Source organism: Ascaphus truei, chromosome 11 (assembly GCF_040206685.1).
Source record: "Ascaphus truei isolate aAscTru1 chromosome 11, aAscTru1.hap1, whole genome shotgun sequence".
In the NCBI taxonomy this organism is placed as follows: Eukaryota; Metazoa; Chordata; class Amphibia; order Anura; family Ascaphidae; genus Ascaphus; species Ascaphus truei.
Genome location: NC_134493.1, coordinates 38819522 through 38833392, shown reverse-complemented (window position 1 = coordinate 38833392; position 13871 = coordinate 38819522). Strand labels below are relative to the sequence as shown.

The 13871-nt window shown below is 48.4% G+C and overlaps 2 protein-coding genes across 3 annotated transcripts in view; one reads left to right on the top strand and one right to left on the bottom strand.

The window, feature by feature from the left end:
* The window catches only part of RPS2 (ribosomal protein S2), a 181080-nt gene that overhangs the window by 23880 nt on the left and 143329 nt on the right, over positions 1-13871 (bottom strand). The gene's annotated exons all lie outside the window — the stretch shown is intronic.
* The window catches only part of TBL3 (transducin beta like 3), a 32760-nt gene that overhangs the window by 14155 nt on the left and 4734 nt on the right, over positions 1-13871 (top strand). For both annotated transcript variants that reach the window (XM_075565746.1, XM_075565744.1), the window contains 12 exons: positions 170-254; positions 1080-1250; positions 1906-1981; positions 3751-3847; positions 4073-4281; positions 7780-7921; positions 8828-8886; positions 9901-10007; positions 10693-10843; positions 11121-11351; positions 12382-12452; positions 12541-12697. In XM_075565746.1, the coding sequence (XP_075421861.1) occupies positions 170-254; positions 1080-1250; positions 1906-1981; positions 3751-3847; positions 4073-4281; positions 7780-7921; positions 8828-8886; positions 9901-10007; positions 10693-10843; positions 11121-11351; positions 12382-12452; positions 12541-12697 (1556 nt within the window). The remainder of the gene's footprint in view (positions 1-169; positions 255-1079; positions 1251-1905; positions 1982-3750; positions 3848-4072; positions 4282-7779; positions 7922-8827; positions 8887-9900; positions 10008-10692; positions 10844-11120; positions 11352-12381; positions 12453-12540; positions 12698-13871) is intronic.

Sequence of the window (13871 nt, the reverse complement as noted above, 5' to 3'; positions counted from 1 at the left end):
ACAATGATGTAATACCAGTATTTGGTGCCTGAACCAGAAAAGCTCCTGTGATGCATTGAACCCAGACTGGTAGCCTAGGCGTAGGGGGAGGTTTTTAAAGGTCGATGCTGAAGATATTTTCCTGCACCTGATGATACAAAGTGTCTCTCTTTATTTCGGTTCCCCGCAGGAGGCTGTGACAGCACTATCAAGATCTGGGATGTTCTCAAGCAGTACTGCACCCACAACCTGAAGGGATCCTCCGGTGTGGTCCAGTAAGAGAGACTATTTTGCTGCAGTATTTATGGTGTAAATTGTAACAGTAGAGATGTCTGTAGCTGTTCATTGTAGGGTTTTGCTGTTCTGCCCATGCTGCTTCCGCCTCTGCTTTCCCAACTCCCCCCCCCCCCCTTCCTGATTGGCTGCATTAACCAGCAGCAGCCAATCAGAATAAAGTAAACTACCCTGCTCTCGGAGATTGGGGAACTCCCGCAGCCCCTTTGATCCCCTCAAGAAACCCCAGGGCAGGGCCGTGGAACCCTCGCATCCTCTCACGGAACCTCAGGGCAGGGCCGAGGAATCCTCTCACTGAACCTCAGGGCAGGGCCGAGGAATCCTCTCACGGAACCTCAGGGCCGGGATGCGGAATCCTCTCACGGAACCTCAGGGCAGGGACGTGGAACCACGTTTGAGAAATACTGATGTAGAGTGACTGGAAGAGGTGAAACTTTAGCACAGGTCATTGTGTCAGTGCTGTGCACAGCCACTGATGGAACTCCTTATCCCCATTCCTATTGGCTGGAGCCGGAGTTTAATGCAACCACAAAAAAGCTGTAGTCCCACCTAATACTTTGTAACTACATTTTCTTATCTGAGCTCTATGTAAAGAATGGCATGCATAGTACATCCTGTGATGTTGGTTTGTACACTTTGGTGGGGGGGGATCTGCAACGTCCTTTAAATTCAGATTTTTGTTGTTACGAATGTTCGGATGTTATATGGTTGAGTGCTTTCAGTTAATGGTCAAGTGGGGATGTGCCTGGGAGTCTTCTCGTGCTGCTGTGCTCCTAACTCTCCTTCCTGCTCTGCTGTTCCTGCAGTTTGGTGCATTTCCACCCCGACATGTCCCGACTCCAGCTCTTCTCCTCCTCCATGGACTACAAGATCCGGATCTGGGACCTGAAGTCCAGCAAGTGCCTGTGTGTCCTAGAGACCCACTACAGCGCGGTGACATCACTCTGCTTCTCCCCCGACGGGGACACCATGGTCAGGTGAGGGGCCTGCAATGCATCTCCGGGCACAAGGCGAGGAAGGAGTCTCCACCCGAAGAGCTTGCACTCTGTCTACAGCAGGGGCGACCAACTGCAGTCCTGAAGGGCCACCAACAGGTCAGGTTTTCAGGATATCCCTGCTTAAGCACAGGTGGCTCAGTGAAAGATCTGAGCCACTGATTGAGGCATCTGTGCTGAAGCTGAGACTGATCCACCTATGCTGAAGCAGGGATATCCTGAAAACCTGACCGGTGTGTGGCCCTTCCTCTGATGTAGATGTTGGGGGTCTTAGGCCGGGCTTACAGTCACGGGGACGCGTCGTTGCGTCAAAACAAATGTATTGAATCTGTCGCGTGCGCTTATAGTAGGAGCGGTGCGACGGCTTGGTTGCAATCGCTGGAAGTCACTTCAATTTGATTTTTTTCAGCGACCGCAGCGTTACATCATCGTCGCCGGGACTAAGTGCGGCCTTAAGCACCGTACGTGTATTAGATTTGATTATGCATAGCCATGAGGGTTATATACTGAAATGTGTCCCTCCGTTGCTTGGTGTAGGAGAGACGCGTGGGTGCAGATACGCATGTAATGTAGCAGTAAGGGTCCTCCTGGCTGTGGGTGCTGAGAGATTGATGGATTTGTATTCTCCGCCTTGCAGTTCAGGCCGGGATAAAATCTGCACCGTGTGGAACCTGAAGAGCAAGAGCCCCAAGAGAACCATTCCGGTGTACGAGGTGAGCAAGAAACCTGTCCCTCCCTAGCTGCACAAGTCTGATTAGAGAGAACGTGGGCAGTGATGGTTATATTTATAACATGTGTTACCCGGAAGTAATACATTGAGTTACCTCTCGTTTTCATGTATGTCCTGGGCACAGAGTTATGACAATACATAGTTACATGAAATGAACAGGGTTATTCAGTCATTTCATGGACAGAGTTGGACAATTGGGTACAGGGGATAAAGGACTGGTGAGTTTCAGATTGAAATACAGCAGCTTTAACATCAGTGAATGGCAGCAAACAGCTCACACCCTTTGGCTCCCCTTCGGCTGCGGCAAAGGCTGTCCGCCTTTGGGGCGACGCAGATGTACACTGATGTCCAGGGCTTCTGCAGATCTGCTCTGCTTTACACGTGGAGGGGGGGGGAGTACGACCCAAACCTAAACATATAGAGCATCTCTTTGTAATTCCAGTTCGTCCAAAGCCAGCACAGATCCTTTTCCAGATCTGTAACAAGGTGGTACCGGACCCCTCAATCCTCTTAACACCCTGTAATAAGCAAGTAGACGCCTTTCCTACAGTAGGGGTTTATCTTGTGGTACTCGGAGGTGATTGGGGCCCCAACAGTAATGTAGTTGGGCTTTTTTTCTGTTCTTTATGCAGAAGTACAGCACAGTGCTGAGTTTGCTCTCTTTGGCGGCACAGTGCTGAGTTTGCTCTCTTTGGCGGCACAGTGCTGAGTTTGCTCTTTTTGGTGGCACAGTGCTGAGTGTGCTCTCTCTGGCGGCACAGTGCTGAGTTTGCTCTCTCTGGCGGCACAGTGCTGAGTTTGCTCTCTCTGGCGGCACAGTGCTGAGTTTGCTCTCTCTGGCGGCACAGTGCTGAGTTTGCTCTCTTTGGCGGCACAGTGTTGAGTTTGCTCTCTTTGGCGGCACAGTGCTGAGTTTGCTCTCTGGCGGCACAGTGCTGAGTTTGCTCTCTCTGGCGGCACAGTGCTGAGTTTGCTCTCTCTGGCGGCACAGTGCTGAGTTTGCTCTCTCTGGCGGCACAGTGCTGAGTTTGCTCTCTCTGGCGGCACAGTGCTGAGTTTGCTCTCTCTGGCGGCACAGTGCTGAGTTTGCTCTCTCTGGCGGCACAGTGCTGAGTTTGCTCTCTCTGGCGGCACAGTGCTGAGTTTGCTCTCTCTGGCGGCACAGTGCTGAGTTTGCTCTCTCTGGCGGCACAGTGCTGAGTTTGCTCTCTCTGGCGGCACAGTGCTGAGTTTGCTCTCTCTGGCGGCACAGTGCTGAGTTTGCTCTCTCTGGCGGCACAGTGCTGAGTTTGCTCTCTCTGGCGGCACAGTGCTGAGTTTGCTCTCTTTGGCGGTACAGTGCTGAGTTTGCTCTCTCTGGCGGCACAGTGCTGAGTTTGCTCTCTTTGGCGGTACAGTGCTGAGTTTGCTCTCTCTGGCGGCACAGTGTTGAGTTTGCTCTCTTTGGCGGTACAGTGCTGAGTTTGCTCTCTTTGGCGGCACAGTGCTGAGTTTGCTCTCTCTGGCGGTACAGTGCTGAGTTTGCTCTCTTTGGCGGCACAGTGCTGAGTTTGCTCTCTTTGGCGGCACAGTGCTGAGTTTGCTCTCTTTGGCGGTACAGTGCTGAGTTTGCTCTCTTTGGCGGCACAGTGCTGAGTTTGCTCTCTCTGGCGGCACAGTGCTGAGTTTGCTCTCTTTGGCGGTACACTAATGCTCATTTTCAGGGGTGTCCCAAGCTTGCATTCACACGTTTTTCTTGCTCTTCCCTCTTAGAGCGTCGAGGCCGTGATCCTTCTCCCAGATTCCCCCAAAGTCATCGGCCGGCAACAAGACACAAATTCTCTTCTCTTCCTCACGGCCGGCAGTAAAGGTACAGAGCAGGACTTCTATACAAGCGCAATAACAAGATGACGCATCTCAACAATACTCTTCCTCTGTAGGATCTTATCCTAGAGGCAGAATTATAGATGTGTGTGTGTGTGTGTGTGTGTGTGTGTGTTCCACTACAGGTATCAAACTAACAAACAAGCGGTGCTGCTTTAAGTGTGTCTGTAAGAGCGTGCCATTCTTTGACCTCTGTCCTGTGTGCCCACAGGCATCCTGCGGGTGTGGGATGCAGCCTCTGCCACCTGTGTATACAGTCAGGCCCTCTCTCACACCACCAACGGGGTCTCGGAGGAAGAGGCTAATGAGCACAGCTTGACCCACTGCCTTCTCCTTCCTAACCAGCAAGAGGTCGTCACAGTGACTGTTGAACACAACATTGTCCTGTACGATCTCCAGAAGCTGCAGCTGAAGAAGCAGGTACGGTCTGTAACCTTGTATCCGTTCCACTGAAAATGTTGCGCTGGGACTATGGAACTTACACTGGTCATATTTTAGCCCCCTAACCTCTAGAGCAAGGGTGGCCAACTCCAGTCCACAAGGGACACCAACAGGTCTGGTGTTAAGGCTATCCCTGCTTCAGATACTATAGAGAGAAACCTCGCTCTTAAAACCCCTAGTTGGAGAAAGCGTGCTGCCTAGGGATATATTAGAGTAGCTAGAGATGTGTATCAGAGAAAATACACTAAAGAGTCCCTTTTTCAGGCGCACCGCAGACCTTTATGTTATATACGGTCAGGGGTGAATGTAGTAAATAATGTTAATTTTATTTCGTTTTTAATATGTCATTGTGTAATTAAAACAGTATACAGTGTAATTCTATATACTCAAATAAAAATAGACATCTAAGGTCTATTCGGTCTCTACCATGCGTCTCCTGTAGCTCCTATGTACTAATCTATTCGATATAGTATATAAGAAATGATGTCCGTTTTACTTCCGGTCCTTGTATCCCTGTCCGAAGCTCTAGTATCCGTGGTGTATACAGATGGACAGATATAAATCCTGTGTGTATATTAGTTCTATGTTCAGATAGTCACACCTGATCCCTCTTCTGAGTGGGTTAGGCTTTTGGTGCATGAGACCATTGCTCCACTGTAGGAGTCCGTTCCCTGTGTCCCTGTTCTGTGTCTTGCTCTCTGTTTGATGTAGGGAAAAACAGAGCCCTTGTTAGCTATTAGTGAAGAATATAGTAGCTTTGCGGGGGTTTATTGTAAAACACCTCCTTTGTGAGTTAAACGGGTTATGGGATTATATGGTCTTGCTATAGGTTTCACACATATGTCCATAGAGGGCTGTACCGTCCCATGGAGCTTTGTATGTTATGATGTTTTCGGACCAGAATGATGGATGGTGTTTATGTATTGGTGTTCTACTATCTGGTTCTTATCACCCGTGGTTCAGCAAATGTAACTGAATGCTGCTTGGCTACGTTTGTTATGTTTAAAAAGTGGCACGTAGGTATCGATATGGTAGTATGTATGCTGACGGCCCTTGTATACGTTCAAACTGCGGACAGAGTTAAGTCCAAATCACTGTTCCCGGTTGGCACTTGGTTTAAACTCACACTGCACCTGCGTCAATAGCGGGGCAGTGTTGTTGCTATTTGTTGTGACGTGGCTGTTTTTACGGAGAAAAGAATCTCGTGTACTCAAAAGGTAAGTGGAGGCCACGCTGTGTCTTGTATTTTACTAGATTTAATTTTCTATAGCGTATTTAGAGTTGTCGCTACATGTAATCTGAGCATAGAAGTACCCCACATAGTTCATCCTCTGAGTTGTGCGAGCCGCGCATGTGTCACGAGCCAGACTGTTTGTAGCCGTAGGGTCTTATGTTTAGACTCAGACTGCGCATGCGTCAAGAGCGGGGCTGTGTTACTGCTACTCCTAGTGTATTTACTGTTACCGAGTAGTTTGCGTATGCTATAAGGTAAGTAAAAGACAAGCGGTGTGTTGTATTAGGCTAGATTAAGTTATAGTAGCGTGATTTGGAATTCTCACTGTACATATTTTGAACGAAGGTATGTCCCACGCTATTTTTTATTTTTGGGTGTTAGCCGCGCATGCGTTGCGCGATGGGCTGATGTTACCCGTATAGTCCTATGTTTATCCTTTTCAGATCAGATAGCGATATAGATATTAGTGTTATTGGAACATTTGCTCTGTTTAATTCGGAATCTTACATTGTTTGGGCAAGATTTCCAAATGCTGCGTTTATTCAGAGTATAGTATATCGTTCATGGTAAGGTCTAATTGACTGCATACATATCTCCCATGGATGCTGACAAAATAAAGTATTATCCAAAGCAAGTGCTGCCCTGTGGCAGTACTGACACCTCTTTAAATGGGTGTAACAAATAGATAGTGCTGTTTAAAAGAGCTATGCTCTATATGAGCTGCTGAAGGTAGCTGGTAGAGTTAGTTACTAGTCGGCAAAAGACCCGACATGCCGCATGTTTCGTCACTTCCTGTGACTTCATCCGGGGTCCACCATCCATCATTCTGGTCCGAAAACATCATAACATACAAAGCTCCATGGGACGGTACAGCCCTCTATGGACATATGTGTGAAACCTATAGCAAGACCATATAATCCCATAACCCGTTTAACTCACAAAGGAGGTGTTTTACAATAAACCCCCGCAAAGCTACTATATTCTTCACTAATAGCTAACAAGGGCTCTGTTTTTCCCTACATCAAACAGAGAGCAAGACACAGAACAGGGACACAGGGAACGGACTCCTACAGTGGAGCAATGGTCTCATGCACCAAAAGCCTAACCCACTCAGAAGAGGGATCAGGTGTGACTATCTGAACATAGAACTAATATACACACAGGATTTATATCTGTCCATCTGTATACACCACGGATACTAGAGCTTCGGACAGGGATACAAGGACCGGAAGTAAAACGGACACCATTTGTTATATACTATATCGAATAGATTAGTACATAGGAGCTACAGGAGACGCATGGTAGAGACCGAATAGACCTTAGATGTCTATTTTTATTTGAGTATATAGAATTACACTGTATACTGTTTTAATTACACGATGACATATTAAAAACGAAATAAAATTAACATTATTTACTACATTCACCCCTGACCGTATATAACATAAAGGTCTGCGGTGCGCCTGAAAAGGGACTCTTTAGTGTATTTTCTCTGATACACATCTCTAGCTATCCCTGCTTCAGCACAGGTGATTCAGTCTTTGACTGAGCCACTGATTGAGCCACCTGTGCTGACGCAGGGATAGCCTTAACACCGGACCTGTTGGTGTCCCTTGAGACCATAATGATTGATCCACCTGTGCTGAAGCAGGGATATCCTAAAAAGAACCTGACCTGTTGGTGGCCCTTGAGGACTGGAGTTGGCCACCCCTGCTCCAGGTTCTACTTTTCGAGCGGTAACTTTGGACGCACAGAAAGCCATTTGATATTGTTCATGACAGCAAATGCTTCCATCTTTATGGTTTCTTTGCGCTATTTGCGGCCGTACTCTGAAAATAAAACCCGAAGATCCCGGCACTTGTGACTGTGATTTCATGTTAAGCAGTTTGATTCTATTTATCGGAGAGTGATCAGATTTGGCCGCCATTTGTTTCGCACAATACGTAGATAAAGGCAGGTGTGCCCCGCCCCCGCCCCCGCCCCCGCCGGGTCAGAGACTGGCTCAGAGTTGCAAATTTGGGACTACGTTGCAATTTTTGTTCTTTTCTTTTAATCATCTCGGGCGTGTTTGGAATTTTTGGCCATTCATGGACGTTAGTGACGTCGTTCTCCTTAATTTTGGCTTTTATTAGATTTTGTAAAGTTCTGCTCACATGGTGCAAGCAGACACAAACACCATGGCGCTTGGTGACTGACCTGAGTGCTACCTTTGACCTGCTCCCGCCTGTCCTCTTCTCCTCCAGTTTGCAGGTTATAATGACGAGGTTCTGGATGTGAAGTTTCTGGGTCCTTCCGACTCTCATATTGTGGTGGCCACCAATAGCCCTCAGCTGAAAGTGTTTGAGCTGGCGACGTCCCACTGCCAGATCCTCTATGGACACACGGGTAAGTGCACAGCCTCTGTCCCATCACCTGCCCCACAGACAGCTAGAGCCAAATAGTCTGATGCTGTTGCACATTGAAGACATGAGCTCAGCAGCCAGGTCCTGTTAGCTCCTCTGTTTTACCCGGGAACTTGGGCTGTGACACTGACCAAACTAACACAAAATCATCTTACTTCCAGTGTCCCTGTGTAAAACTCTCTATACCGTGTTAAAATATTACTTGTGAGAACATTCACATCTGGCAGGCCTGCAACACTGGTGTTACCCATAATGCATCAGCATACACTGCTTCCACTGCAGCCAAGGGTTCTGGGTAATGACATGCAAATGAGCACTCCATGTGTCACTTTTTGTTTCTTGTCCATTTTAGCATGGATCCCTATAAACTTATGCCTGCGAGCTTGTGCACCTGTCAGACGTGGTATTTTTGTTTGCTGTACGGTGGCGGCTTTTGTTACTTTTCGTACTCCCCGTTACTCACTTTGTCCTCATACGGTGTTGGGATATTAGAGGTCAAAGTGTACATGCAATTAGACTTGTGTCTGCAGTACTGGGCTCCTTCACAAGGTGGCAGCATTTCACGCCTTGAATACTCATTTACTTTCTAATTCAAGTGCCAGCTACATTGCCATTTCTTTACCTCTGTTGTATTAACACACTCCCACTGTCTGTCTGTCTGTCTGTCTGTGTTTGCATATAACGGTTGAACGCTGAAAACCAAAAACGCGGCTACATCCATACTGCTTTTAACGAGTAATTGACGAGCTCTTTCTTAGAGATGTTGGAACAAGGCTATTTAGTGCTACAGATGCACCACCAGCACTATTTGAGGCCACTATTTGAATTGGTGACTTTGAAAATATGTTTAATATGAACGCGCACACGTTTCGGTGACTATTTCTTGTAGAGACGGTCCTGGCACTGGACGTGTTTAAGAAGGGTCTTCTCTTTGCCAGCTGTGCTAAGGTACGTGTCCTTATCTCCGTACTGAACTCGGGGAGCGCCCCACGTAACGTCTCCAGGGCGGCCCATGGCATGTTTATTTTACTAGGCCTATTTTCCTAATTGCGCATCACGGACGTGAATCATTTTGCGAACCTGCACATTTCCATTTCCGACCTGTTCACCTATATAGAGGGGTAGCACCTCCTCTGTGTGAAAGGATCAGTCACTTACCGGTTACGCCAGAGAGCTGTCTGAAGTGAATGTTTGTGGGTTACTTAGTGGAAACCCAGTAAGGTCTTTGCAATCCAGTAGTGCAGGGTTCTCAACTCCAGTTCTCAAAACCCCCCAACAGGTCAGGTTTTTAGGATATTCCTGCTTCAGCACAGGTGGCTCAGATTTCACCTGTGCTGAAGCAGCGACTGATTGAGCCACATGTTGCGAAGCAGGGATATCCTGAAAACCTGACCTGTTGAGGGGGTCTTGAGAAGTAGAGTTGAGCCCCCCTGCACTATTGGGTTCCTGGAACCACAGTTTGAGAACCGGCTTTTTACTTGTTTCACTTGGGGATCCTCATCGGGCTAATGCACGCTAACCAGGTGTCTCTTACATACTGTCGTAAAGATGCATTTCTCTGTCTATTACACCACTTAACTGTGTACTTTTATTTCTTTTAGAGCAGCGGTGCGCAAACAGGGGGGCACTAGATGTTTCTGGGTGGGAGTGGGCGGTTGCAGAATGCCGGGGGGAGGCATGAGGCCTCTGCAACCTACTTATCGGGTTTCAGCAGAAGTGTGGTGCCACAGCAACACGGCCATGTGACGTCACATGACTCATGACGCCACGTTACCATGGCAACGGGGTTGTGTGACGTCACACCCGACGCCGGTCTAACAGTAAAGGGGCGCGAGTAGCTGCAGGAGCAGGCAGGGGGGGCGCAACTCAAAAAGTCTGCGCTCCCCTCTTTTAGAGTACAACATGGAATTTGTCTCTCTGTGGTATACATGCGTTTCACCCTCCCTGTCGCCCATGTTTCAGGACAGGACTGTCCGAGTTTGGCGGATGAGTAAGACCTCCGGAGAGGTGCGGTGTGTGGCTCAGGGCAGCGGACACACCAATGGTGTGGGGACTGTCGCGTGTTCGAGGTAAAGTCCAACTTCACCTGCACACACGTATATTAAAGGTGCAGACCAAGCAATATCCTACATGTGTTTTTTTGTTGTTTTTTTATTATTATAAATCAGTTCTGTGCTATGAGAAAATACTTGTAGCATTTTTTTTAACAACTCTGAATTACATTTTTAATGTATTATAATGTAACAAACATTTTTGTTACTAGAGCAACCATTTACAGTCACACCCCTTTTTGAGCCCTGCCCTCTCTAGCAGTGCCCCAATTGTATCTGGTGATTGCCTGGTCACATGATCTTCCCCACAGAACTTTGCATCTTTGGTCCTCTTCTGCTGCACTGACAGCCATTTAGTGAACCCCCGAGCCAAATCTTCACCGATCGATCACCGGAGAAGCGATTGGTCGGCAATTTAGCTAATTATGTATCATTGTGTGGATTGTATTAATGCGCATATTAAAGGGGAATTTATTTTTATTTTATTTTTTTAAATGCAGCTTGGCCTGCTGCTTTAACTGTGCTGTACAAATATAGTATACAATATTCTTCCCCAGTATAACAGAATATCACAGTTTCCATGACATTAAATGTCCGTGTTGAAGTGTATCCCAATATATCACACCTGCTGCGTACGTCCTGTAGTATTTCCTGTGCCTCCTGTCGCTGCTTCTTGCGCTCATCGGCCTCCCTCCCCGTGCAGGATGAAGGAGGCCTTTGTGGTGAGCGGCAGTCAGGACTACACCATAAAGATCTGGAAGCTTCCCAAATCCATTTCTTCCAAGCACAGTGAAGACGAAATCTCGGCCCCCGAAGCCTTGGAGGTCCTGGCGACCGAGAAGGGACACGATAAGGCAAGTCATGTCTCAAAGACCCCGCAGGGGGTGAAGTCTCCAAGTCAACTGGGACTCTTCCCAGATGTAAATCATATTTGGACCATTATTACTAATCCCTATTTATGTAAATTTTCGTACCCATTTTTGACCGGTGTCTTCCGTTAACAAGTCTCCAAGTTTTCACCGACATTTCATTCCTTTGATCAGTGGCCATGTTCCTGTATGTCACCGGGGTCTTGGGCTTGTCGTGGTAAGTATCATACTGGTCTTCTCACCGCTTCCTCCCTCTGTTCAGGACATTAACAGCATCGCGGTTTCACCCAATGACAAGCTGATCGCCTCGGGGTCTCAGGACAGGACGGCCAAGCTGTGGGCGTCCTCAGACTGCTCCCTAGTAGGCGTCTTCCGGGGGCACAAGAGGGGGGTTTGGTGCGTCCAGTTCTCGCCAGTGGACCAAATTCTGGCCACTTCATCCGCTGACGGATCCCTCAAACTGTGGGGTCTGAAGGACTTCGGCTGCCTGAAGGTAACTAAGGAGTTCTTACTGGGGAAGGGTCAGCGGGGGCAGTGGGGAAGTCCGATGCAACGGGATATATGTATCTCTTGCTGTGTGATGGTAAGGGAGGCCACGGAATAAAAGTACTTTTTATTTTCCCACCCACGGGGACACTGCTTTTTACATTTTCAATCTTAAAATTCCACATTCTTTTTAAAGAAGCAATATATATATTTTTTGTCTTGTTCAGAGTTTTGCAGCATTGCTCAACAAAAAACAGGACACAGAGCTTTGCTTCCAAAATGTGATAAATGAAGACTTGTTTAAAAAAAAATTCTTCTTAAATCTTGTACTTTTTAAAGTCGGAAAATTGGTTTCGGGGGAGCGGAAGCCACTTAACGTACCCGATGTCGGGCTGCTGAGTGTAGGGTCATCTCTCCAACAAACACGGTGTTGTTTGGCTGTTCGAGCTTCTTTGTGGTGGGACCCGTGATGTCTGCACGCAGTTTTCCCCTTCATTTTTTAAATACAGGATTAAAGCAGGGGGGTCTCCAGAGCTGAATCCCATTAATTTCAGCTCCTGGGACCCTCTGCTTCCAGAGATACCTTCCAGAGGGGGGCGCCGCCGGTAGCGCCTGCCGTTTTCAGCTTCCTTGTCACACGGGCCAATAGGAAGCCGGACCTGATGACATCACCGCTTCCTATTGGCCCGCTGGGTCCGGGAGCTCTGAAAAGCAGCCATATAGGGAATCCCTGGCGTGTCTACCTTCGCCCCCTTTGGAGGTCTGTATCTCTGGAAGCAAGGGGTCCCCGGAGCTGAAATTAACGGGGTTCAGCTCCAGAGACCCCCTGCTTAATTCCTGCATTAAAAAAAATTAAGAAAAACTAGCTTGGATTGCCTCAACACCTACAACCGTCATGGCAAATTTAGGAAGGGCTAAGTGAGAGTCTGGTGCCAGGGCAGTGGGGGTACGAAGGGGCACTGGGTGGGCAGATGTTGGGATCAAAACTCCTTATATTTGTCACAGTCGGAGCCTAATACAGTTTTCCTGCCATGCAGACATTTGAAGGTCACGACGCTTCAGTGCTGAAGGTCATCTTTGTAAGTCGTGGGACACAGCTACTCACAAGGTAATTGACCCCCTTCCTCCTCCTGTCCGTTCTCCAGCCTGCCTGGCCCGGGAGGTTTCCATGCTCTTCCTTGTGTGTATTCCCTCAGCGGCTCGGATGGTCTGCTCAAGCTGTGGACCATTAAAACCAACGAGTGTGTGAAGACGTTGGACGCCCACGAGGATAAGGTCTGGGGTCTGCACTGCAACAGACAGGACGACACCCTGGTGACCGGATCCACAGACTCCAGTATCATACTGTGGAAGGTGAGGACAAGGCCCGAGCAGCAGCAACTGAGACTATGTGCAGACCTGTGACCCATCATGTGTGTCCCTCTGGCTGGTAAAGGCAGAGGGGATAGATGGACCCCCACTGGGTGACAAAGACACGGACAGAAGGGACCTGCCGGTCCTTATCACATTAGCTGTGACCTACAAGGGACTTTTTGTCCATTGAGTCTGTCTATTCCAGCCCGGGTTGACTAGTCTTCATCTCACTGTGCAGAATGACCGTGACGCGCGTAGAAGGCGCCCTGTGACGCGCGTAGAAGGCGCCCTGTGACGCGCGTAGAAGGCGCCCTGTGACGCGCGTAGAAGGCGCCCTGTGACGCGCGTAGAAGGCGCCCTGTGACGCGCGTAGAAGGCGCCCTGTGACGCGCGTAGAAGGCGCCCTGTGACGCGCGTAGAAGGCGCCCTGTGACGCGCGTAGAAGGCGCCCTGTGACGCGCGTAGAAGGCGGCGCCCTGTGACGCGCGTAGAAGGCGGCGCCCTGTGACGCGTGCAATTTCCGGCGGTATACTTTTTAGTAATTTTTTTTATTTTTTTTTATATACAAATGATGGAAACTTGCGTATTCACGGACTCGTCATCAAGCTTCGAGCTTTCAGATCACCTTGAAAATGGTGACCAGAAACCTCTCCTCCGTCGGGCAAAGTGGCGCTTTAGGAGGAGAGAGCAGCGGAGAGCGGATTTAGAAGAGGAGACCATTGACTTATACCTCCAAATAGATAAACCCAGGGGTGGCCAACTCCAGTGACGGGGCTGCAGGCTTGTAACGCTTTGGCCAAAGAGTTTAACTAAATGAGCCTTACGTATGAGAAGACAAACATTTAAAGTATTTAACTATGTATTTGTTGTCATATTGGGTGTAGCTTTGGGTATTTTTGTCCTTTTAGTTGTATTCATTTGGTTACACCCAGTAGCACTCCTTTTGACCTGTGTGTCTGTCTGTGTCTGTCTGTCTGTGTCTGTCTGTCTGTGTCTGTCTGTGTCTGTCTGTCTGTGTCTGTCTGTCTGTGTCTGTCTGTCTGTGTCTGTCTGTCTGTGTCTGTCTGTCTGTGTCTGTCTGTCTGTGTCTGTCTGTGTCTGTCTGTGTCTGTCTGTGTCTGTCTGTGTGTCTCTGTGTCTGTCTGTGTGTCTCTGTCTGTCTGTGTGTCTCTGT